Source organism: Xenopus laevis, chromosome 4L (genome assembly GCF_017654675.1).
Source record: "Xenopus laevis strain J_2021 chromosome 4L, Xenopus_laevis_v10.1, whole genome shotgun sequence".
NCBI classification, from domain to species: domain Eukaryota; kingdom Metazoa; phylum Chordata; class Amphibia; order Anura; family Pipidae; genus Xenopus; species Xenopus laevis.
Window position 1 is genome coordinate 153,220,398 of NC_054377.1, and position 26,987 is coordinate 153,247,384.

At 44.8% G+C, this 26,987-nt stretch overlaps 1 protein-coding gene across 2 annotated transcripts; it reads right to left on the reverse strand.

Annotated features, from left to right (window-relative positions):
• Positions 1-1,969: 1,969 nt before the first annotated feature.
• Positions 1,970-25,626, reverse strand: LOC108704007 (histone deacetylase 11). Of its 2 annotated transcripts, none has more exons than XM_041590992.1 (10): positions 25,495-25,626; positions 18,694-18,842; positions 17,324-17,424; positions 7,209-7,325; positions 7,092-7,134; positions 5,348-5,424; positions 4,607-4,669; positions 4,257-4,353; positions 3,124-3,302; positions 1,970-2,903 (listed from the first exon to the last, which is right to left on the reverse strand). In XM_041590992.1, the coding sequence occupies exons 1-10, from the start codon at positions 25,602-25,604 to the stop codon at positions 2,733-2,735; spliced, it is 1,107 nt and encodes a 368-aa protein (XP_041446926.1). In that variant the 5' UTR covers positions 25,605-25,626; the 3' UTR covers positions 1,970-2,732. The 2 variants fall into 2 exon arrangements, with proteins under 2 accessions (XP_041446926.1, XP_041446927.1); XM_041590993.1 differs by lacking the exon at positions 25,495-25,626 and adding an exon at positions 19,919-20,085.
• Between the last annotated feature and the right edge of the window lie 1,361 nt (positions 25,627-26,987).

Below are 26,987 nucleotides of genomic sequence, written 5' to 3' on the forward strand. Positions count from 1 at the left end.
CAAGTCTAGCCATTCCCGCCCCAGTGGCTTATTGCAACCTTTGCCTATTCCTTCTCGTCCATGGACTCATTTAGCAATGGACTTCATAGTTGAGCTTCCTCCCTCTTGTGGGAACACGGTGATCTGGGTTGTGATTGACCGCTTTAGCAAGATGGCCCATTTCATTCCTCTGAGGAAGCTTCCCTCTGCTGTGGAGTTGTCTCAGCTCTTCATCCAGTATGTTTTCCGCTTGCATGGTTTCCCTGTAGAAGTTGTCTCCGACAGAGGTTCTCAGTTTACAGCAAAGTTTTGGCGTTCCCTGTGTAAAGATCTGGGTATTACTCTCCAGTTCTCCTCCGCTTATCATCCCCAGACAAATGGAGCAGCTGAACGAGTAAACCAAGCTTTGGGACAGTTCTTGAGGAACCACGTCTCCCTTTGTCAAGATGACTGGTCTGATCTTCTCCCATGGGCGGAATTTGCCCATAACAATGCATGCCACTCTTCCACTGGAAGGTCTCCATTCATGACTGTGTATGGTCAGCATCCTCAAGCCTTTCCTCAGGACTTTGTGTTGTCTGACGTCCCGGCTGCTGATGACCATGCAGCCCACATGTCTGCTATTTGGGCTGCAACCAAGTCGAACTTGGAAAAGAGCGCTCTGGTTCACAAGACGTTTGCTGATCGTAGACGTTAGACCCTCTCCTCCCTACAAGGTTGGTGATAAAGTCTGGTTGTCTTCCAGGAACATTCGGTTGAAGGTGCCTTCTCCTAAGTTGGGTCCGAAGTTTGTGGGTCCATTCTCCATTTCGGAAGTGATTAATCCTGTGGCTGTCAGACTTCAGCTTCCCCCTGAGATGCGAGTTCCCAACGTATTTCATGTCTCTTTTGTGAAACCCGCTACCTCCAACCGCTTTTCTGTAAACCAGTCTCCTCCTCCTACTATCTCTGTGGATGGTCAACTAGAATATGAGGTGGAAAAGATCCTTGACTCCAGAATCTCCAGGGGCTCCCTTCAGTACCTCATCAAGTGGAAAGGCTTTGGCCCTGAAGAATGCTCCTGGGAAGGACACTCTGATGTTCATGCTCCTCGTCTTGTGAGGGATTTCCACTCCAAATTTCCCCAGAAGCCAAGTCCTGGTGGTCCAGAGGCCCCCCGTGAGGGGGGGGGGGTACTGTCACGATCGCCGCCCAGAGCAGGTCCAGGAGCTCCGGGCGGCGCTTCCTTCCCTGCCGGCGTCGCTTCCAAGATGGCAGCGCCCATGGCCGCCACGTGGGTAGCGGCGCCGGCGCGATGACGTCAGCGCGCCGACGTCGGCGCAAGGACGCCAATGACGTCACTATGGCGCCAAATTTGAAATAAAAACGCTACCTAGACGCCAGAATGGCGCCCAAGTATAGGAATACATTTCCTAAGTGTTTCCTGGGTTTCCTGTGAGCTGATTTTGCTGATCCTGTTCCTGATTACTTATCTTGACCCCTGCCTGGACTTTGGACTTTGCTGTTATCTGCCTGCCCCTGAACTCTTGCCTGGATCCTGACTACTCTTTGAATTAACCCTTTGGACACCGCGACCTTGCTCCCTCAAGAGGGCTTCCTCCTCGATCCTGACTACCTCCCTGGAGGGAGCTCCCGGCTCCCTGACACTTAGGGCATCACCATTGTACAGAAAACAGATACTGACTTGCTCACATCCCACACACCCTTCTGATTGACTCTCACTGTTTTGCATTCCATTCAGTTATACTCATCTTCATGTGTTGTGTATCTTGGACCATGATCATTCCATTGTGTCTATGGTCTTGTTTCCTGTAGAGCAGCTTATTGATTCTAAACATGTAATTGTTCATATTCTTCAAAAAGATAATCTGGCAAGTTTGGATCCTGGGTTCTGATCCTGGACCTCTCAGCTCATGATCACCCAATGGTTAACTGGGATTAAGAGCCCCCCTTTCCCCACCCAAGAAATTAAGGGACAATCAGAGCCCCATTGAGTGTTCAAGAGAAGGAACAACCACTTTTAGTGAATCCTTGAGAGGAGGAGGCATGGTCTATTCCTGGTTGTACAGGTTCAAAGGGGGCCAGTGTTAGCGTGGTTGCTCTTCACATTGTACTAAAGTGCTAAAAATCAATATCTGTGTTCTTGCCAACCACTTAAAAGGTCTCCAAACTGTTATGGGCCCCACACTGAGGCCAAAACATGGCAGCAACCAATGTTTTTTTTTTCCATATAGGAGAAGCATGGGCAGCCTTAGGAGACCTGTAGAAGAGTCAATCGGTGGTGCCTCTTGAGATGTTCCTCTAAGGCAGTGATGATGAAGCTTTCTGCTTTGCAGCTATGGATGAACTAGAATAAACGCCTCCTCCATTCTTGGCCTTGACCACAAGGTATTTCTATATGACATCAATAAATTGCAGTTGGTTTCCTGCAGATTAAGGTGCATGGGTTGGGCGTGGGGTGTTAGAACAAGAAACAAAGCTTCTTCCACCATGATAAGTGAAGAGACCAGATACATCAGTCTGTTATTGCATGCACCCCGCTGAACCCCAGCTCATTGCACCACACCCCTATGAGTTACACACACACTATTTACACAACAGTATTGCCCTCCACACATTAAAATACATTATTCACATGATACAGTATTAAAATTATTGCCACAATGATCCTGGTGAGAGATAACATTCACCCTCCATATATAATATAATCTTATGTGCAAGACTCTTTCTCCGTATCGGCGTCGGCCTTGGGGTTAAGTCTCCGCTGGTGATTTACTAATGAGGCCCAGGCTGTGCAGGTTCATAATGGAGTCTGCGATGATCCGCGCCGTGCGCTTCTGATATCCCCCCGAGGTCACCATTAAAATAGGAATGTGCTGACTTCTGGCGATGGTGAAAACAATCTCGTCCCTTTTAATGATGCCCTAAAGGTTAGAGAAGAATATGAATGGGCGAATAACGAGCAGAATTTGTGATGAAGGATGGAGGGACGGCTTGTGTAACGCCCTAAATATTTAAGTAACGTTCACTATTATGTGTGAGGAGCGAAGGAGAAACTGATCTTTGCTTTTCTAAATGGGAAATAAAAAGGATATAACTGTAGGGGGAATGCCATAGTTATTATAGTCCCCACCTCTCACTTACCTGAGGGGAAATAGAGAGGCCTCCAAGGGGGTCCCCATCCAGAATATCAGTCCCCGCATTGTATATAATGATGTCTGGCCGTTCCTCATTCAGGGCTCCCTTCATGTGCGTCTCCACTTTATTCAGATATTCCTTGTCTTCTGTTCCCCAATCCAACTCGACCTTCCTCTTGATCGCTCCTGGGCACAAGCACCGGCATCATTAGTCTTCCCATGAACAGAATCACATTCATAAGCACCCGCCTCCCAGTCATACTCACACTCAACTGCACTCACACTCCTGATATTCCCTTATTATTACCTTAATGGAGTAGTTACTATGCTAATGATACACTGGGGGAGACACAGGTGGCTGGTGGGTAAGATTCTGGGGGAAACAGGGGCTGGCGGGTAACACAGTGGGGGAGACAGGGGCAGGTGGGTAACACTCTGGGGGAGACAGGGGCTGGCGGGTAAGATTCTGGGGGAGACAGGGGCAGGTGGGTAACACTCTGGGGGAGATAGGGGCTGGCGGGTAAGATTCTGGGGGAAACAGGGGCTGGTGGGTAAGATTCTGGGGGAAACAGGGGCTGGCGGGTAACACAGTGGGGGAGACAGGGGCAGGTGGGTAACACTCTGGGGGAGACAGGGGCTGGCGGGTAATATTCTGGGGGAGACAGGGGCAGGTGGGTAACATTCTGGGGGAGATAGGGGCTGGCGGGTAAGATTCTGGGGGAAACAGGGGCTGGTGGGTAACACTCTGGGGGAGACAGGGGCTGGCGGGTAAGATTCTGGGGGAGACAGGGGCTGGCAGGTAACACAGTGGAGGAGACGGGGCAGGTGGGTAACACTCTGGGGGAGACAGGGGCTGGCGGGTAAGATTCTGGGGGAAACAGGGGCTGGTGGGTAACACTCTAGGGGAGACAGGGGCTGGCGGGTAAGATTCTGGGGGAGACAGGGGCAGGTGGGTAACACAGTGGGGGAGACAGGGGCAGGTGGGTAACACTCTGGGGGAGACAGGGGCTGGTGGGTAACACTCTGGGGGAGACAGGGGCAGGCGGTAAGATTCTGGGGGAGACAGGAGTGGGAGGGCACAGCAAACAGAACATTACACAAAGAGTAGAAATAAGTGAACACAAAATATAAAGCTCTTACGTTTTGCATTGTGATCACCAGGATAAATGTGTCGATTATACACATCCATAATATACACTCTCTTATCTTCCATAAAGTCCCTCTCGTGCCCATTTCCCTACGAGCAGAAAAATGGAATTAAGGAACAGCAGCACAAATATCCCTCACCGGATTAGTGGATTATCCCCCCAAACATGAAATATTCCTTCTTATTTTGTGTGAAAGTGACTTTTAAAGGGCAAGAAAAGTGTGCCAAAATTCCTTATTGGGACCCATCTCTTCCCATGGCCGACAAACCAGCCTTTATGTCGTGGGTTTCCCAGGATTGACACATGGACAGACAGACAGACATGCAGAAACACAGCTGCTACCTGATGGGCATCCAGGTCTATGATGGTGGCTTTTGATACCCCTTCCACTCGCTCAAACAGGAACTGAAATTGGGGACAAAAAGATGCATTTTAGAAGGAAGAAACATTAGGGACAAATCAAAATAATGGAATATCCTTCTCATTCCCTTAATGCCACCTGGGGGCGTTATTCCTAACATTCCTGCTCAGTATAAGACAGTGACCGAGACAACGGCTGGAGCAGTGGAACAAAAAGTAATAATATAAATCAAGCATCAGTCGGTTACCCTGGCAACCAACAACCAATATAATCCCTTCACTAAAGGTGCTAATCACCAAAATCACAGGGAGGGACAGAATATCAATATGTGGAATTTTTCAGACCCCAGCACATTATTTATTTATTTATTTAAATTGTTTTATTAACCTTTTCTAGAGTTTGGGGCTGTGACCAAATATTATTTTGTAAGTCATGCATTACCCCCACATCTGGTACGGTACCTGTGGATTTTAGGAACAACGATGTTATTCCTATAGGGATTACAGTCTCAGACTGGCAATTATAGGCCTGTAAAGCTGACATTTGTGGAAGATTTGTTATAGGATCATATTAAAGATTATGTTCATTTGTGTTACTATCTGATATTCTGCCCCTCGATCTTAACACCAAAATAAACTGCACCCCAGTAGGAAAGGTGGGAATTAGACTCTTGTGATGGGAACGTACAGGAGATACTTGCTCCCAGCACAGAACTTTGGTACCTTAATGGCCAACGTGATATCGGCATATGCACAGAATCCTCCTCCGCTGTCACCAGAACAGTGATGAAAGCCGCCACCTGGGGGCCAAACAGCAAGTACAGACTCTCCCTTAGTGTATTATTCATTATCATGTCAGACACAACTAAACTGATGAAATGTGAGTCACCACACAAACTTATACACCCTATATAATATACAGACAATAGTGTTAATCAACACAACTCATCAATGGGAATATTTCTATACAATACATCTCTCTCTCTCGCTCTCTCTCTCTGTATATTAAATATATCCTTATAAGTGCTTTAAGTGGTGTATTGAGCTATAGACTATGCTTAATGATAATTTACAGTAGGGGGTACATTATCCCTTATAATACATGAGTGATACTCAGAGTTCCCTGTATAACTCAGCCTGCAGCCTTGTGTCTTTATATGGTCACAGAACAACCCCTCAGTGACTTCTAATATCCTTATCATTTACAGTAGGGGGTACATTATCCCTTATAATACATGAGTGATACTCAGAGTTCCCTGTATAACTCAGCCTGCAGCCTTGTGTCTTTATATGGTCACAGAACAACCCCTCAGTGACTTCTAATATCCTTATCATTTACAGTAGGGGGTACATTATCCCTTATAATACATGAGTGATACTCAGAGTTCCCTGTATAACTCAGCCTGCAGCCTTGTGTCTTTATATGGTCACAGAACAACCCCTCAGTGACTTTTAATATCCTTATCATTTACAGTAGGAGGTACATTATCCCTTATACTACATGAGTGATACTCAGAGTTCCCTGTATAACTCAGCCTGCAGCCTTGTGTCTTTATATGGTCACAGAACAACCCCTCAGTGACTTCTAATATCCTTATCATTTACAGTAGGGGGTACATTATCCCTTATAATACATGAGTGATACTCAGAGTTCCCTGTATAACTCAGCCTGCAGCCTTGTGCCTTTATATGGTCACAGAACAACCCCTCAGTGACTTCTAATATCCTTATCATTTACAGTAGGGGGTACATTATCCCTTATAATACATGAGTGATACTCAGAGTTCCCTGTATAACTCAGCCTGCAGCCTTGTGTCTTTATATGGTCACAGAACAACCCCTCAGTGACTTCTAATATCCTTATCATTTACAGTAGGGGGTACATTATCCCTTATAATACATGAGTGATACTCAGAGTTCCCTGTATAACTCAGCCTGCAGCCTTGTGTCTTTATATGGTCACAGAACAACCCCTCAGTGACTTCTAATATCCTTATCATTTACAGTAGGGGGTACATTATCCCTTATAATACATGAGTGATACTCAGAGTTCCCTGTATAACTCAGCCTGCAGCCTTGTGCCTTTATATGGTCACAGAACAACCCCTCAGTGACTTCTAATATCCTTATCATTTACAGTAGGGGGTACATTATCCCTTATAATACATGAGTGACACTCAGAGTTCCCTGTATAACTCAGCCTGTTGTACCTATAGAGTGAACATATTTTTCTATAAAACTAAAGATTTTATTATTTTAGATTGCAAGCTCTATTGAAAGTGCCAACATATTCCACGATGCTGTACAATAAATATGTGTCTACAGAGAACATACAGATTCCAGCTGAACACTAAATCAGTTATTGGTTGTATTACTGGATGGAATCTCTGCTGGATGTAGTTATTTTAATATAATACATTTTAGGAAAGGAAATTTAAAGTTAGACTCAATAAAATTTGCCACTTACCCACATTGATCGCCCAGCCTCTCTCCATAGCGAGTTTTCCAGCCTAAGAAAGGAACAAATCTAATAAAAAGACATTTTACTGAGTGAATTGAAAAATTCTGTCTAAGCCGCACTCACCATGATGGTGCCGCCCGTCTGCAGCCTCAATGGCTTAAGGACTTTACGTTGGACAATAAAATTGGGGAGCAGGAACAGTGGGGGGATCTCAGTGATATTGGCCACCACATAAGACCACTAAAATGCAAAACAAGAATAATTAGTGGCACATTGTACAATGAAGCACACTTACATTGTATTTAGTATTAGTGTGTCTGTGTGTGTGTGTGTGTGTGTATAATGGAGAATTGGGAAGCAAACTGGCAAATGAGATTCACTATTGATAAATGCAAGATTGGGCGCTTAGCAGACTCTTTAACTGAGAAAGATTTGGGGATATTTGTGAATAAAAGCCTGTGCAATTTAAGCCAATGTCAGTCAGTAGCTACTAAATCTGATAAAGATAGCTAGAATGTTCTGTTATACAGATAGCTAGAATCTCAGCTGCCATAAAGCAGGACAGGACTGCTGCTTACAATGGGGATCAGATAGGATCTGTGCAGCCACTGGGACAGAATGTTCTGTTATCCAGATAGCTAGAATCTCAGCTGCCATAAAGCAGGACAGGACTGCTGCTTACAATGGGGATCAGATAGGATCTGTGCAGCCACTGGGACAGAATGCTCTGTTATACAGATAGCTAGAATCTCAGCTGCCATAAAGCAGGACAGGACTGCTGCTTACAATGGGGATCAGATAGGATCTGTGCAGCCACTGGGACAGAATGCTCTGTTATACAGATAGCTAGAATCTCAGCTGCCATAAAGCAGGGCAGGACTGCTGCTTACAATGGGGATCAGATAGGATCTGTGCAGCCACTGGGACAGAATGCTCTGTTATACAGATAGCTAGAATCTCAGCTGCCATAAAGCAGGACAGGACTGCTGCTTACAATGGGGATCAGATAGGATCTGTGCAGCCACTGGGACAGAATGTTCTGTTATACAGATAGCTAGAATCTCAGCTGCCATAAAGCAGGACAGGACTGCTGCTTACAATGGGGATCAGATAGGGATTTTTATTTAAAATATAAACAATACAAAGCATAACAAATTCAAATTATATCAAAATGACATTATATTACAATATGTACATTATTTACAAAGAATTTGACCAAGAGAAATCAAAGTTCAACCAATTTTTTTCATTCAAGCTTTTTTTCTGAATCTCATTGACTTTAATAAACACAATTTCCCTTAAGATTTTACTTATTGTTTGGTCTATTGATTGATTGTCTTTCCCAAAGGTTTTCATACATCGGATAGACCACAGATGATATTGAATGACTGACAGTATAATAAATACAGTCTCTTGGTTATAGCGGTGCTTCCTATAAATGATCCCATAGGCTCTTTCTGCATAGTCATTAGCACATATATTATAAATACCCAACACCTTCAGTACACCCTCATATAAACTGTTTGACACCGAACAATCCACCAAAAAGTGCTCTTGACTCTCCTCCACCCCACACTCCCAGGGACACTCTTTTCTTACATGACTCAGATATTTCATGTTGCCCCGCACATACAACTTGCCCTGCAGTGTCAGCCAGGAGTTATCAAACAGTTTTGGGGGGAGTCTCACGCTGTTTAAATACTTTAGTATGTCCTCCAGGGTTTTGCTGGTACAGTCTCTTATAGCCAGTGGGACAGTAAAGAAGGAGGTTAGTACCCTGACATAGATTTGCTTCCTTGGGGTTGATGTTATTTCTGCTGCCCCAATGCCCCACCTCTTTATCAGCTTAAGGGCATGGGCAATGTGTGGTGGGAAATAGCTCTGTCTTACACGGACCTCTTTCGCCCTACCGCCCTGCAACCAGTCCACGATAAAATACGATGCCCAAGACCTGATACAACTTTCCCACAGGGAGCTTGTTCCTTGAGTCAGACCCCCAAAGTTAAACTTTAGGAACATGACACCAAAGAAGGTCACAGGACAGACCATCCCCAAACCTCCCTCTTTCCTCTGCAGGAACGTTACCCCTCTTTTGACTGGGTTTAGCCTATTCCCCCAGATCATCTGGAAGAATAAGCTATAGACTCGAGCATAGAAAGATTCTGGCAAAGGGAACACACAGGACACATACAAAAACAACGGGATCAGAAAAGTCTTTATAAGGTTAACTGTTTCCCTATAGGTCAGCTTCCACCCTTTCCAACGCTGAACTTTTGCCAAACCGGTATCCAACTTCTCTTCCCAATTTAGCCTGGCATTATCTTCCCTCCCAAATTTAACCCCTAGTATTTTAACTTGAGAGGCTGCAACAGGGAAGGTTCTTAACTCAAAACTGGGCTCTTCCTTCTTCCGACTTTTCACTATTGACTAGAGACCCTGAGGCCTCTGAGTAGCTTCTGATGCAACAGGAGACTCTCTCCACCTCTTCAGGCTTTGAGATAACCACTGTCACATCATCCGCGTAGGCCACCAACCTCAGGCGCTGACCACTGGGTGCACAGATACCCTCCAAGTTACCTCCCTGTAGCGACCTAAGAAATGGATCTAACGCAAATGCATACAGCAAAGGACTCAGAGGGCACCCCTGTCTTACTCCTGCCCCAACCTGGAAGTCTTCACCCTGCCAACCGTTAATCAGTGGGAAGCTTCTCGCCCCTTTGTACAAAACTTTTATCCAACTAATGAACTGACCCGGGATACCGTATTTAGACAAAACAGCCCATAGGTACTGGTGATTCACCCTATCAAAGGCTTTTGACTGATCTAAACACAGAAAGTATTTCCCCCACCTTTGAGCTTTGCATAATTCCAGAGCCTCTCTAATGGTAAAGACAGCTCCAAAAATGCTCCGCCCCTTCACCGTGCAGAACTGACAGTCAGACAATAAAGTGCTTGAAAATAAACTTAAACGAAAGAAAATAACCTTTGCGAGAATCTTTCTATCTGTATTGAGCAGGGCAATCGGCCTCCAGTTCTCAATATGCTTCTCGTCCTTACCTTTTGACAACAAAATCAAAGAGGAAAACTGCATAGATGGCGGGAGGTCATCTTCCTCTAAGCAACAGTTAAACACCTCAACAAGTGCCGGAGCCAACAGATCTTTAAAGGTCTTATAGAATTCTGATGTTAAGCCATCCGGACCTGGAGCTTTCTTATTCTGCAGACTCTCTATCGCCAACTTTACCTCCTCCTCCGTGATTTTAACTGTCCAGGGGGAAAAATCCAAATTATGTGTGTCAGGCCCTGGGGTCGTCTCTAAGAAAGCCGTCATCCTTTCCCTCTCCAAAGTTCTCTCCCCAAACAAAGCAGCATAGTAGGATCTCACGACTTCCAGTATTCCCTCCCTTGTCTTTTGCTCTTTACCCTGGAAGTCAATGAGACCCCTCACCAGTTTCCTTTTAACCGACTCTTTACAGTTCCTAAAAGGATCTGGGGAAATTTTCATCCCAGAATCCCTCTCAAGAACCAGAGACCTCTGGCGGCTGTACTGATACTGCTTCATTTGGTTCTTTAACTGGGTCACTTTTTCCCCCACCACCCCAGCCGAAATATAGGACTCCAGCTTCTTTCTCAAGGACTGGTACTGCCATTGTCTATTTCCCTCCCTTTTAACAGATAGGGACTTGAAGAAAGCCCAAAATGACCTCTTGGCCTCTTCCCACCACTGTGTTGGTGAATCATAAAAAATCATTTTCGACAGAATATTTTGTACAACAAACTCGCAAAAGGGTTTTTGTTCCTCATCCTTTAGTATTTCTGAACCTAACCTCCACAGACCTTTACCAACCCTCAGACTATCTGATATCCCATATTCAAAGAAAAGAACCAAGTGATCGGAAAACCCCACTTCAATCTCCTTAACCCCTGAAAAAGGAGCACCAGCTTTAATATAAATCTGGTCAATTCTACTACTGCGGGAGCCACAAAAATACGTGTGCTTGGCCTTCCTACCCCCTTCAGTAGCCACATCCACCAACCCTGCTGTTTGAACCACCTCATTGAGAAATGCTCCCTCATATTTCCTATACATACCAGATCTATCCCCTGGCCCTGTCACTTGGTTGAAATCTCCGGCTAGGATGACTGGCATTGAGGTGTGCAAATATTGTCTCATTTCTCTTATGAGTTCCTTCCTCTCCACCACTGATTGGGGCCCATACATATTAATTAATCTTAGATCTTCCCCTTCTATCTTAATATCAAGTAAAAAACACCTGCCCATTTTAACCTCCACCAACCTCTTAACTTCAATGTGCCTGTCACCATTAAACAGAATCCCCACTCCTCCCGCCTGTTCCTCTGCTATGGACCAAAATGAGGGCCCTTTCTGCCAGTCTCTTTTTGCATTGTAGATGTCGTATCTATTATTTAGGCGAGTCTCCTGAACAAAAATGATATCTACCACTAAGGAAAATAAAAACTCAAATGCTACCAATCTTGCCTTGGGAGACCTAATGCTTCTCACATTAAGGGTGCAAAAAGAAATTGGGGAACCCATCATGTTTTAGGGAGTTTTGCTGAAGACTCTTCCCCTCCTTCCCCACATCTCTTAACTTGCATCCCCTGAGATTCATCCCCTTCTACAAAAACCAGAAACTCCTCCTCAAAGGAACCTCCTTCCCCAGAGTCTCTCTCCTTCCTCTTTTTCCCCTGCTCTTCCCCAGTAACTTCTAGAACTTCTGGGATTCTTGGAGTCTGGCCTGCATCGGGTTCTGGGGATATTCTTCCTTCTTTTGTTTTTCGCCTTTTCTTTTTCTTTTTCTTCTCCTCTCTGTCCCTTTCTTCCTTCTCTATCTGCCTTTCTTCCTCCTCCTCCTCCTCCTCCTCCTCCGCCATCTCCCCCAACTCTTCCCACCTGGGAGGGTAAATCTGTTTGATGTGCTCACACCTGCCTTAACCACCATCTTTCCCTGTTGTTTATTCCCCTTTGCTACTACCACAGTCCAGTCCTCCTTCTCTGTCCCTTTCTCCTTCCTTTCCTTCCCCCTAGTTTCCTGAGGGACTGCAGGCTCCACTACTTCTTCCACCCTGGTCTCCAACTCCATTTCTTCCTCATGCTCCCTCCCCTCCTCCCGCTCCTCCTCCTCCTGAAATTCCCGCTCCAAATTAGGGCAATCCCTGACAATGTTATGCCAAGCATTGGGGCAGTCCCTGTGTGTATGACCCAGAGCATTACATACAGTAGGTTGCACCTGACCTCATTAAATTCCTTGCTGGTATGGCTTTTAGCACCACACAGAGCACACACCTTGGTTTCACAGTTAATGGCCAAGTGTCTGTTTGACCCACATTTAAAGCATTGGCGAGGTTGGCCTGGGTAAAAACAAACCCCCCGTTCTCTTCCTATGAAAAATGAGTTAGGGAGGTGCCTGGGGACATTGTAATGAACCTCTAGTTTCACTTGGGCTTTCCATCCTCCTGCCCAAAAACCTTCCTCATTATAGATCTTGATGAGAGGGGTTAGTACAGTGCACTGTCTCTTTAACCAAACAAGGATATCCTCAGGGGGGACTGATTCGTGTTTGAAAATGATGGTTACATTTTTGGTTTCAGGACGTGAGATTGGGATTGCCTTAAAATTTTCCCACTCTTTTGTGTTTTTCTTTTGGTCATAAAGAGCCCAAAACCTCTCCATCCCCTGGGACAATTTAAAGCTGAGATCATATTCAGTAACAGAAATATCAAGAAAAGCATTGACATCATTGGTAGTGAAACCCATAGACTCTTTCACCAGGTTACGTGCCACATATCTCCAACCTGGGAATTTGTCTTGCTCCCCCTCCCATTTAATTCTCACCACATTGCGCCTCTTAAACACCGGCCCATCAAAGGATCTATTTAGCCCAGATGAGTTAGCAAACAGCCTCCTCCTTTCCCACACATTCACAGGTGCTTGGCTTCTCTCTTGCCCAACCTCTGGAGCAGCCTTACTGACCCCCACAGTCCCCTCTCCCATCCCCCCCACACCAGCACTCTCACCCCCCTGTACCCCTTCACTCACAGTCTCTCTCTCACCACTTGCCCCACTCACACCTGCACTCACACCAGCACTCACACTCACACACTCTGGCTGCACAACAACATTAGCAGAGATATTAGAGGAAACATTAGAAGAAAAACGTTTCCCTTTTTCCATCTGCTCAAACCTTTCCCGGTTCTTATAAATCTCTTCCCATGGTTTAATTATAAGGAAAGTCTTTTTAATTTCTTCCTCCAGTTCCTCCAACTCTTTATTGTACATCGCAGTCTTTCTTATTCTCTGCCCTCTTAACTCTCCAGTCGCTTTGGCAGCCAAACTAAGTTCTTTTGCAATCACATTATTTAGTTCTTTTTTCCTCTGCTGCAAAAACTCCATAGTCTTTAGAGCTTTAGCAATTTCCTCCTGATTTACAGAGTCTTTAGAGGTGGAGACCCCAGAAAAGTCTTTAGAGACACAGTCTGTAGCAGCAACAGTCTCATTAGAGGAAACCCCCTCCCCCACACAGGCAATTAAGGAAAAGTCAGTTTTACCTGCAGGTTTCTCCTCCAGCACCTGTAAAGCCACAGTCTCTGCCAGGTAGCCACAGTCCATGCTTGCCTCCATTCCTCCCTCTGCTGAAGCAGCAGCAGTCGGTGCCATTTGTGGGGGGGGTTCCCTGATTCTTTGCTGGAATCTTTCCTTTCTTACTGTCTCTGCTGGACTCTCTGCAGCTTTCACTGGGTGGGCGGAGCTTCCCCTTTGCTGTGCACAAGCCTCTCTCTGCTTCCAAAATGGCGTCCTCCTTCCCAAGCACATGGCCGGCCTCCATTACTGCAATGCGGCTGGTACCTGCTTTCTCCCTCAGCTGGGGGTCACTGTCCATAGCAGCAGCTGCTTGTGTGTCAGTACAGCCGCTTGTACCTTCCATTTCCCCCAGCAAAGCACCGCTCCCCTCTGCTCCCTGACTGATGCAAATACCAGACCAGGGGCTCCAGGCTGCGCTGGCCACAGGACTTTCCTCCTCCATAACTATGGGGACCTGCTTGTTCCTTGGGGGGTGCTCTCTGGGACACAGGTAGCTTGGGATTCACCAACCTTTGCTGAAGCTCCAGATGTAGAGACTTGTAGTTTCACAACATGTTGCACAGGGGGCTCAGATGCCGCAAACCCAGACAGACTTGACTCAGGGACCTCATCCAGCTTTTCTTCCTCCTCACTCTCCACAGACACCTCTTTCACCTCCTCCTCCTTTGGCAAAACTTTCCCTTTCTTGTTCACTTTCTTTACAGTAGCAGCCATTTTCTTTTCTGCACCAACTACAGCTTTCTGGCTCACTGCTCGCCTGCTGGATCCCAGCCTTGCTCGGGTATTCATTGCCCCTGCTTCCTCTGTTGGGGGCAACTTCTTACCCATTTCCAAAAATAAATAAATAAATCAAAAACAAAAAAGAAAAGTAAAGGCTATAAAGCCGCAAAAACAGCTGAGAAATCAACCTCCCCAGACCCAGAAGGGCCTGGGTAAGTCAAAATCACAAGTTCTCTCTCAAAATCACGAGCTCTCTCCAAACACGTCTGCTCCCTACGGGGATCAGATAGGATCTGTGCAGCCACTGGGACAGAATGCTCTGTTATACAGATAGCTAGAATCTCAGCTGCCATAAAGCAGGACAGGACTGCTGCTTACAATGGGGATCAGATAGGATCTGTGCAGCCACTGGGACAGAATGTTCTGTTATACAGATAGCTAGAATCTCAGCTGCCATAAAGCAGGACAGGACTGCTGCTTACAATGGGGATCAGATAGGATCTGTGCAGCCACTGGGACAGAATGCTCTGTTATACAGATAGCTAGAATCTCAGCTGCCATAAAGCAGGACAGGACTGCTGCTTACAATGGGGATCAGATAGGATCTGTGCAGCCACTGGGACAGAATGTTCTGTTATACAGATAGCTAGAATCTCAGCCATAAAGCAGGACAGGACTGCTGCTTACAATGGGGGATCAGATAGGATCTGTGCAGCCACTGGGACAGAATGTTCTGTTATACAGATAGCTAGAATCTCAGCTGCCATAAAGCAGGGCAGGACCGCTGCTTACAATGGGGATCAGATAGGATCTGTGCAGCCACTGGGACAGAATGTTCTGTTATACAGATAGCTAGAATCTCAGCTGCCATAAAGCAGGACAGGACTGTTGCTTACAATGGGGATCAGATAGGATCTGTGCAGCCACTGGGACAGAATGTTCTGTTATACAGATAGCTAGAATCTCAGCTGCCATAAAGCAGGACAGGACTGCTGCTTACAATGGGGATCAGATAGGATCTGTGCAGCCACTGGGACAGAATGTTCTGTTATACAGATAGCTAGAATCTCAGCTGCCATAAAGCAGGACAGGACTGCTGCTTACAATGGGGATCAGATATGATCTCTGCAGCCACTGGGACAGAATGTTCTGTTATACAGATAGCTAGAATCTCAGCTGCCATAAAGCAGGACAGGACTTATTTATATTTGTCCATATACAATAGAGAACCCCTTACAAGCAATAGAATGACACAGAAGCTTGAATCCAATACTGACCCATTTCTCTGGTTTGTTGAGAGATTGTTCTTTTTATCTCCTTGAATTCTGGTCTCAGCAGAACAAACAGACCCACGGAACCATTAATCAGACTCACTGCCCACAGTGTCTATGGCTCAGAGCTGAACATGTTATGTAACTGTCCTTTGTTCATTCACAGACAAAGCCCTCAGTGTCCTTTGTTGGCATCATTCCCAGATCCCCAATTATCTCTGTTTCAAATTCTGGATTTCTATTATGTTACTCTCCAGGGAACACAACAGAGCAGGTTGGGCTTATTTAGTCTTTGTTGCACCTTCATTAGTTACATCCTGAACTGCCTCTACCAACATGGCACTGACACAGGCTCTGCCTCCTCCAATATGGAGGTTGTGTAAATAGAACAATATGAGGATGGATGCAGATACACAGAGTGCTGTCATCATTGGGCTCTCTCCCAAAATTGCACTGACACAACGGCTGTACGGCTGGAATTATATGAGACACAAGGGCCCCTCCCAATACGGCGGCTGGACTAATAATCTGCCCCTTAACAGATACTTTAATTATATCCCCTGCATAGTCTTTCATTCAGTACCATCACCATCACCATCATCTTTCTTATCTGCAATCACCATATGGATCTGGTATTTTTGGCAATTTCCTTGTACTTTTTTTGTTTTTTCTCATTCCATCAACTTGTCTAGTTACTGGCAAAAGGGAAAGATATAGACAGTATAGCAAAATTGAGAGAGCAGGTCAAGAGAGAGACAGTAGGGCAAGAGAAGAGACAATAAGGCAAGATGGAGACAGTAGGACAAGTTGGAGAAAGTAGGGCAAGATCAAGACAACAGGGCAAGATGGAGACAGCAGGGCAATATGGAGACAGTAGAACAAGATGGAGACAGAGGGCAAGATGGAGTTACTAGGGCAAGATGAAGACAGTAGGACAAGATGGAGACTTTAAGGCAAGACAATGACAGTAGGACAAGATGAAGACAGTAGGACAAGATGGAGACAATGCAGACAGTAGGACAAGATGGAGACAGTAGGACAAGATGGAGACAGTAGGACAAGATGGCTACAGTAGGACAAGATGGAGACAGTAGAACAAGATGCAGACAGTAGGACAAGATGGAGACAGTAGGACAAGATGGCGACAGTAGGACAAGATAGAGACAGTAGGGCAAGACGGAGACAGTAGGGTAAGATGGAGAGAGCAAGATGAAGACAATAGGACAAGATGAAGACAGTAGGACAAGATGGAGACAGTAGGGCAAGATCAAAACAGTAGGGCAAGATGGAGACAGTAGGACAAGATGGAGACAGTAGGACAAGATGGAGACAGTAGGGCAAGATGGAGACAGTAAGGCAAGATGGAGACAGTAGGGTAAGATGGAGAGAGCAAGATGAAGACAGTAGGACATGATGGAGGCAGTAGGGCAAGATCAAAACAGTAGGGCAAGATGGAGACAGTAGGGCAAGATGGAGACAGCTTAAAAGTGGAAAACTGAGCCAACTGTGATGGGATTTGTGTGATTAAGGAATATATTGAACAAAATTCTCAAAATGCTGTTGCCTTGTCCTTTCATTTGGATTCTTATAAAGAAAGGGGAGCAAATGATCTGAACTGAAGTGAATGGGTCAGTTGGTCTCACCTTCAGTTTATTCAGGTAACGACGTGTGTGTGCGACCAGCAGATCCTCTTCTGAAGCCTCAATGGCAGTTACCAGGGTGTCCTCTGTCACCAACTTCTCCTCTGTGACGGAAAAGTGTAATGTAATGATTCTGAGCTTAACGAGAAAGGGAAAGTCATCTTGATCTCATTTGCATAACGAGCATAACTACAGGTGCAGTCGATACTGACTCAACTGCTGAATTCTCCTTCTATTGATCCAAATAGATGTGCCGCCATCACTTCATGGCTGTGAGACTGGCTGGATACGTTACTATTGGAGGGAGTAACTGTCACTCATACCTGACTACTAATAGACTCCAGCCATATTCAACCAAAAGTGACCACCCCACATATAGTGAGTTTTTTTGTGGATTTGACTTACTGTATATTAAGTGTGAATGGTGCCTCCTGGCATTGAGATTCACTTCTCTATTCATTATACAAATGACTTCCTTCTTCCTTGCTCAGATTTCACATCTCTACGACTAATCTCAGTGGAATTTTTTGTTTTTGCCTAGTTGGACCTGAAACTCCTGTTTTTTTGCTGCACCTCAAACCCTTATTGGTAATAGAATTTCTCACCACAGGGTGTCTCTCCTGACTAGGGATGCACTGAATCCCCTTCACTGAATTCCCCTTCACATCCCTAATTTGCATATGCAAATTAGGATTCGGTTCGGTATTCGGCCGAATCTGTCGTGAAGGATTCGGGGGTTCGGCCGAATCCAAAATAGTGGATTGGGTGCATCCCTACTTGTGACTCACCTGTACATTCCCTTGTGACTTCCTTTTTCTCATCCCTGTAGGGCCAGTGTTGGAGCCTCCCAATCAAATTGCCTCCTGGTTACTGGGGTCATTGCCTCAAGGAATTACTTCAGCCTTCCTTTAACCAGTATCTTGTTGATATCAAAGGTCAAGTGGGACTCAAGTCAGGGGCCCTCACAGATCTGATGGCCCCAAACTACAGACCATTAAGTATGGACACGGCTTTGGTGGGTCATGGCATGACCTGGAAAGTTCAGGGTGTGATCACATGGGTCAACACGCCCTTGGTTTGGGTCCCAGCTAAGAAGAACAGGCCCCCATGATGGCTTTTTAGTTAGTAATATAGTTAGTAACATTAGTGACATAGTTAGTAACATAGTAAGTTAGGTTAAAAAAGACACAAGTCCATCAAGTTCAACCTTTTAACTCTATTTTAACCTGCCTAACTGCCAGTTGGTCCAGAGGAAGGCAAAAAACCATGCAGGAGCCACATATGTGCATGTATAGTAACAGTTGCCCATCTTAATACTTTGGTGTCCTCCCCCCCCCCCAACCCATTCAGGAGACCCCAGAACCTCTTCTTACCCCGCAGAAATCCAATAACTTTTCCCCATTTTCCAGAATCGAATGGATGGAGCTTTTCGAAGCCAACAAACGTGATGTTGTAGTCGGCTGAATAGATAATGGGCCAGCATGAGGCAGGAACGGCCACGTAGAGCTGTGTGGTATGCGGCCTGTGACGGAACAAAAACACTCTGATCACTAACTGCCACCCAGCTATCTTCTGCTGGATGAACCAACCCCACCTCAAATGAAGTTTTATGGGATTTCTCTGTACAGACTATGAGCAAATTTAGGGGCTCATCCTGCTGAATTGTGCTTAGTACAGGGGAATACCTATGTGCCATAGTTTTATGGGATCTCTCTGTACAGACTATGAGCAAACTTAGGGACTGTTCCTGCTGAATTGTGCTTAGTACAGGGAATACCTATGTGCCATAGTTTTATGGGATCTCTCTGTACAGACTATGAGCAAACTTAGGGACTGTTCCTGCTGAATTGTGCTTAGTACAGGGAATACCTATGCTGCCATAGTTTTATGGGATCTCTCTGTACAGACTATGAGCAAACTTAGGGGCTGTTCCTGCTGAATTGTGCTTAGTACAGGGAATACCTATGCTGCCATAGTTTTATGGGATCTCTCTGTACAGACTATGAGCAAACTTAGGGACTGTTCCTGCTGAATTGTGCTTAGTACAGGGAATACCTATGTACCATAGTTTTATGGGATCTCTCTGTACAGACTATGAGCAAACTTAGGGACTGTTCCTGCTGAATTGTGCTTAGTACAGGGAATACCTATGTGCCATAGTTTTATGGGATCTCTCTGTACAGACTATGAGCAAACTTAGGGGACTGTTCCTGCTGAATTGTGCTTAGTACAGGGAATACCTATGCTGCCATAGTTTTATGGGATCTCTCTGTACAGACTATGAGCAAACTTAGGGGACTGTTCCTGCTGAATTGTGCTTAGTACAGGGAATACCTATGCTGCCATAGTTTTATGGGATCTCTCTGTACAGACTATGAGCAAACTTAGGGACTGTTCCTGCTGAATTATCATTTATAGACTGAATACAAACACACATAACCTGATACAGACAGACACAGAAGCAGCTATAAAGCCTTAATAAACGACACGCTCAGTTAGTGACACACGGCTTCCCATGTTACACAGACAGACAGACAGTGAAGCGACTCCCACTCAGTAAATATACAAGTGCCGCCCACCCCCCTTCCCAATACTCACATTCTTCCTTCCGGTCCCTCGGTTGCCAAGTTACAAATGAAGTGGTCACATGTCTGAGTGGTGAGGGCAGATATACAGGGAAGGGGCGGGGTTAGGCAGAAGTGGGTGGAGTGTTGGAGCGGAGCAGTACAATGAGGGGAGGAGGCAGAAGGTGCACATTGTCTTGTTCTGACACATTAACTGTTACATTGTATTGAGATTGTTGCACAAGAAGAGGCAGTGCTGGGGGGTCGGGCAAGGACACAATCTCATGTACAGAGTCTGACACTGAATCCCATGTACAAAGTCTGACACTGAATCCCATGTACAGAGTCTGACACTGAATCCCATGTACAAAGTCTGACACTGAATCCCATGTACAGAGTCTGAGACTGAATCTCATGTACAGAGTCTGACACTGAATCTCATGTACACAGTCTGACACTGAATCCCATGTACAGAGTCTGACACTGAATCTCATGTACAGAGTCTGACACTGAATCTCATGTACAGAGTCTGACACTGAATCCCATCATTTCATGGCTGTGAGACTGGCCGGATACGTTACTATGGGAGGGAGTAACTGTCACTCATACCTGACTACTATTAGACTCCAGCCATATTCAACCAAAAGTGACCACCCCACATATAGTGAGTTTTTTGTGGATTTGACTTACTGTATATTAAGTGTGAATGGTGCCTCCTGGCATTGAGATTCACTTCTCTATTCATTATACAAATGACTTCCTTCTTCCTTGCCCAGATTTCACATCTCTACGACTAATCTCAGTGGAATTTTTTGTTTTTGCCTAGTTGGACCTGATACTCCTGTTTTTTCTGCTGCACCTCAAACCCTTATTGGTAATAAATTTCTCACCACAGGGTGTCTCTTCGGCATGTGGTGGAACGAGTGGGCAGATTATTGGGGGGCTGGGGAAGACACAGGAGTTGGGGTACACATAGGTACCAATGACAAAGTTAGAGGAGGTGGTGAAGTCCTCAAAAATGATTTTAAAAAACTAGGTGCAAAGCTGAGGGCGAGGACTTCCAAGGTAATTTTCTCAGAGATATTACCTGAGCCACGAGCAACGCTAAGGAGACAGCGGGAGTGTAGGGAGATTAATGCGTGGCTGAGAGATTGGTGGAGGGAGGAGGGTTTTGGGTTTTTGGAGAACTGGGCTGATTTTTCAGTCGGCTACAGGCTCTTTGCTAGGGATGGTGGCACCTCAATGATGATGGGGCAGCTGTTTTGGGAGAGAAGATGGCTAGAGGGTTGGAGGAGATTTTAAACTAGGTGTGGGGGGGAGGGTTGAGTAAAAGATTCAGTGGGAGACAGGTTAGATGAGATAGTGGGCAAAGAAAGGGAAAATGGGGGAGGAGATTTGGCTGGGGGTTAAGGATAGGGAGGAGCACATGTCATATGTTCAATATGGTGCCAGTATTAAATGTATGTTTACAAATGCAAGAAGTCTGATTGGTAAAATGGGAGAGCTGGAGCTGCTGGTGATGGAAGGAAAATATGATGTGATTGGTGTGGCTGAAACATGGCTGAATGAGTCACATGACTGGGCAGTTAATATCAGTGGCTATACTTTGTTTCGGAGGGACAGAGGCAATAGAAACGTAGGGGGGTATGTCTGTATGTTAGGCAGGATTTAAAGGCTCATATAAAGGAGGAGGTTATGTTATAAAATGAGGGGGCAGAAGTCGTATGGGTGGAGTTCTTCACCAATTGTAAAGAATCCAGCAAATTAATTGTAGGCGTATGCTATAGACCCCCTAATGTAAGTGAGGAGGAGGAAGAGACAAAGCTCCTAATGCAAATAGAAAAGGCTGCTAGTTTAGGTAAAGTAATGATAATGGGGGATTTTAATTACCCAGATATTGACTGGAGCAACGGTACTGCCAGATCAGTTAATGGGAACAAGTTTATAAACTTATTGCACAACAGTTTTTTAGCACAGGTTGTTGAGGAGCCAACCAGAAAAAATGCTATTGTGGATCTAGTGATCTCTAATGAGCCACAACTTATAGTAAATGTGCAAGTCATTGAACCCCTGGGTAATAGTGACCATAATGTTATATCATTTAATGTCTGGTGCAAAAAACATAAATATATACTGGGGCAACAAAAACCATGAATTTTGGAAAAGCTAATTTTAGTGCCTTGAGGGCTGCCCTACAGAGCATTGATTGGGGCATTAGGTTTTCAGCTAAAAACACAGAACAGAAATGGTTGTCCTTTAAAATGATATTAAATCATTACTGTTCTCAATTTATTCCCTTAAGGACTAAACGTAAAAGCTCTAAGAATCATCCTGTGTGGCTTAATACAGAGGTAAAGATGTTAATGGGAAAGAAGAGAAAGGCATTTAATAAGTAAAAGTCTGTAGGGACAGAAGTTGCATTTAATGAATATAAACACTGTAATAAATGTTGTAAATCAGCAATCCGGAAGGCTAAGAAAGTAAATGAAGAGTTAATTGTGGTGGAGGTGAAAACTAACCCTAAAAAGTTTTTTAAATATATTAATAGTAAAAAGATGCAGGTTGAGAGTGTTGCTCCATTAAATAATAGTACCAGTATGGTCTGATACAGAAAAGGCAAATGTGCTAAATCAGTTCTTTTCTTCAGTGTATACAATAGAGGAGTGTGAGTTCCCAGGCTCACTTTATAGCTGCACTAATGGCTCAGCTCAATCTAGTCAGTGGCTGACTCAGGATATGATTCATAAAGCTTTAATACAAATTAATGTAAACAAGGCTCCAGGGCCTGATGGCATACACCCCCGGGTTCTAAGAGAGCTTAGTTCCGTTTTAGACCAGCCCTTATTTCTGATTTTCTCAGATTCACTATCATCTGGTATGGTGCCTATGGATTGGAGAAAAGCTGATGTTATTCCAATATTTAAAAAGGGATTACGATCTCAGTCTGGGAATTATAGGCCAGTAAACTTGACATCTGTGGTGGGCAAATTATTTGAAGGCTTGTTAAGGGATCACATTCAAAATTTTGTCCTAATGAATGGCATTATGAGCAGCAATCAGCATGGCTTTATGAAGGATAGGTCATGTCAGACGAATTTGATTGCATTTTATGATGTGGTAAGTAAGATTCTGGATAGTGGGGGGGCAGTAGATGTGATCTATTTGGATTTTGCCAAAGCGTTTGATACTGTGCCCCACAAACGACTGCTTTCTAAACGAAGGTCTGTTGGGCTTAATGAAGTCGTTTGCACATGGATAGGAAACTGGCTACAGGATCGGGTACAGAGGGTGGTTGTTAATGGGACATTCTCTACTTGGAGTAAGGTTCTTAGTGGGGTCCCCCAGGGCTCAGTATTGGGGCCACTTTTATTTAACTTGTTCATTAATGACTTAGGGGAGGGTATTGTAAGTAATGTATCAGTGTTTGCAGATGAGACAAAACTATCAGCCCAATTAATTCCATCCAGGATGTGGCACTTGCAACAGGATCTTGACTAACTGGCAATCTGGGCAGCTAAGTGGCAAATGACATTCAATGTTGATAAATGTAAAGTCCTGCACCTGGGATGTAACAATATCCACTTATACCCTTAATGGGACTGCACTAGGCAAATCCATAATGGAGACGGGGCTTGGAGTCCTTGTAGATAATAAACTTGTCTGTAGCAAGCAATGCCAGTCAGCAGCATCAAGGGCAAATAAGGTCTTGACTTGTATTAAATGGGGCAGAGAGTCACGGGAGGAGGGGGTCCCACTGTATAGAGCACTGGTAAGGCCCCATCTAGAATATGCCCTACAGTTTTGGTCTCCATCACTCAAACAGGACATTATTGTATTAGAGAGGGGACAGAGAAGGGCAACTAAGCTGGTAAAGGGAAAATCTTAGCTATGAGGAAAGACTGGCCAAATTGGGGATGTTCACTCTGGAGAAGAGGCGCTTAAGGGGTGATATGATGACTATGTATAAATATATAAGGGGATCATATAATAATCTCTCTAATGATTTATTTACCAGTAGGTCTTTCCAGCTGACACAACGTCACCCATTCCGATTAGAAGAAAAGAGGTTCCAGCTAAATATTGGGAAGGGGTTTGTTACAGTGAGAGCTGTGAAGATGTGGAATTGTCTCCCTGAATCAGGGGTACAGGCTGATACATTAGATAGGTATAAGGAAGGGTCGGATGCTTTATTCACCAGTAGCTCCTCCCAGCAGACAGGAGGGAGCCAATGAGATTAGAGGAGGGAAAGGGGTGTTACAGGGAGAGCTGGGAAGTGAATCAGTGGTACAGGCTGATACATTAGATAGGTACAAGGAAGGGTCGGATGCTTTATTCACCAGTAGCTCCTCCCAGCAGACAGGAGGGAGCCAATGAGATTAGAGGAGGGAAAGGGGTGTTACAGGGAGAGCTGGGAAGTGAATCAGGGGTACAGGCTGATACATTAGATAGCTTTAAGAAGGGATTGGATGGCTTTTTAGCAAGTGAGGGAATACAGGGTTATGGGAAATAGCTCATAGTCCAAGTTGATCCAGGGACTAGTCCGATTGCCATTTTGGAGTCAGGAAGGAATTTTTCCCCCTCTAAGGCAAATTGGAGAGGCTTCAGATGGGTTTTTTTTGCCTTCCTCTGGATCAACTGGCAGTTAGGTAGTTAATAAAAAAAAAAAAAAAAAAAAGGTTGAACTCGATGGACATGTGTCTTTTTTCAACCTTACTTACTATGTTACTATGTTACTAGGGATGTACTGAATCCAGGATTCGGTTCGGGATTCGGCCTTTTTCAGCAGGATTCGGGGCGAATCCTTCTGCCTGGCCGAACTGAATCCGAATCCTAATTTGCATATGCAAATTAAGGGCGAGAGGGAAACACGTGACTTTTTGTCACAAAAGTTTTCCCCTTCACATCCTTAATTTGCATATGCAAATTAGGATTCGGTTCGGTATTCGGCCGAATCTGTCGTGAAGGATTCGGGGGTTCGGCCGAATCCAAAATAGTGGATTTGGTGCATCCCTACTTGTGACTCACCTGTACATTCCCTTGTGACTTCCTTTTTCTCATCCCTGTAGGGCCAGTGTTGGAGCCTCCCAATCAAATTGCCTCCTGGTTACTGGGGTCATTGCCTCAAGGAATTACTTCAGCCTTCCTTTAACCAGTATCTTGTTGATATCAAAGGTCAAGTGGGACTCAAGTCAGGGGCCCTCACAGATCTGATGGCCCCAAACTACAGACCATTAAGCATGGACACGGCTTTGGTGGGTCATGGCATGACCTGGAAAGTTCAGGGTGTGATCACATGGGTCAACACGCCCTTGGTTTGGGTCCCAGCTAAGAAGAACAGGCCCCCATGATGGCTTTTTAGTTAGTAATATAGTTAGTAACATTAGTGATATAGTTAGTAACATAGTAAGTTAGGTTAAAAAAGACACAAGTCCATCAAGTTCAACCTTTTAACTCTATTTTAACCTGCCTAACTGCCAGTTGGTCCAGAGGAAGGCAAAAAACCATGCAGGAGCCACATATGTGCATGTATAGTAACAGTTGCCCATCTTAATACTTTGGTGTCCTCCCCCCCCCTCAACCCATTCAGGAGACCCCAGAACCTCTTCTTACCCCGCAGAAATCCAATAACTTTTCCCCATTTTCCAGAATCGAATGGATGGAGCTTTTCGAAGCCAACGAACGTGATGTTGTAGTCGGCTGAATAGATAATGGGCCAGCATGAGGCAGGAACGGCCACGTAGAGCTGTGTGGTATGCGGCCTGTAACGGGACATGTACAGAGTCTGACACTGAATCTCATGTACAGAGCCTGACACTGAATCCCATGTACAGAGTCTGACACTGAATCCCATGTACAGAGTCTGACACTGAATCCCATGTACAGAGTCTGACACTGAATCCCATGTACAGAGTCTGACACTGAATCTCATGTACAGAGTCTGACACTGAATCCCATGTACAGAGTCTGACACTGAATCCCATGTACAAAGCCCGGCACAGGGAAAAGGGTAGAGCCGCTGTCACTGGGGGCCTTTGTAACTGTTTTAAAGGGGACATACACCCAAAGAATTAAAAAATAACTGTATTTTGCTAAAAATTAAAGAAAACTTTTAAATATAATTCAATAACTGTTCAAATGATTTTAAAGGGGAACAAAACCCTTTGTGCATTTTTACAATCAGGCCCCTTACAGAACAGCATTAAAGGGATTGGCCCCCGAGTATCTGATCCCCAAAGTGTACAGCAGGTTTGGTGGCCTCCATGATTGGCTGTATCACTTTGGAAGCTGGAGCGAAGGAATCCAGAAAGCTGCATGGGGGGAGTCTGGAGTGGGACATGCCATGGCCAAACTGTCATCTACTAACTCTCTATTCACATTTGGAGATCTGATATGGGGGGGCAGTGATTTAAATCCGGGAGGGATGCACAGAATCCAGGATTCCATTCGGCCTTTTTCAGCAGGATTCAGATTCATCTGAATTCTTGTGCCAAACCAAATCCAAATATACATATGTAAATTAGGGGCAGGGAGGGAAATTGTGTGATTTTTTTGTCACAAAACAAGGAAGTAAAACATTCAGTTACAACCCCTAATTTGCATATGTACATTAGGATTCAGATTCGGTTCGGTTTTCTGACGAATCTTTGGCAAAGTATTTGAAGGTTCATCTTTCTATTCAGGCCTCTCCTATTCATATTCCAGTCTCTTATTCCAATCTGTGTATGGTTGCTAGGGGAATCTGGACCCTAGCAACCAGACTGCTGAAATTGCAAACTGGAGAGCTGCTGAATAAAAAGCTAAATAAGTCAAAAACCACAAATAATAAAAAATAAAAAACAATTGCAAATTGTCTCAAAATATCCCTTTCTGCATCATACTAACAGCTTATTTAAAGGTAGACAACCCCTTGAACATTTATTGGAAATTTGCTTAGAAATACATTTATTTTTTATTAAAGGGATACTGTCGTGGGAAAACATGTTTTTTTCGAAACACATCAGTTAATAGAGCTGCTCCAACAGAATTCTGTACCGAATTTTTCAAATAAAGGAATGGGTGCGGCTCACCAAAAGTCTTTGGGGCAAATTCACTAAGCGCCGAAG

Bases quoted from the DNA above. Each gene is read 5' to 3' on its own strand.
- LOC108704007 (XM_041590992.1), bottom strand. From the start codon at position 25,604: ATGCTGGCCCATTATCTATTCAGCCGACTACAACATCACGTTCGTTGG. The intron at 17,425-18,693 runs GTAAGAAGAGGT...TTTCCGTCACAG, and splicing joins AGTTATTGGATTTCTGCGGG to AGGAGAAGTTGGTGACAGAG. The intron at 5,425-7,091 runs GTAAGTGGCAAA...TTTGGCCCCCAG, and splicing joins AGGCTGGGCGATCAATGTGG to GTGGCGGCTTTCATCACTGT.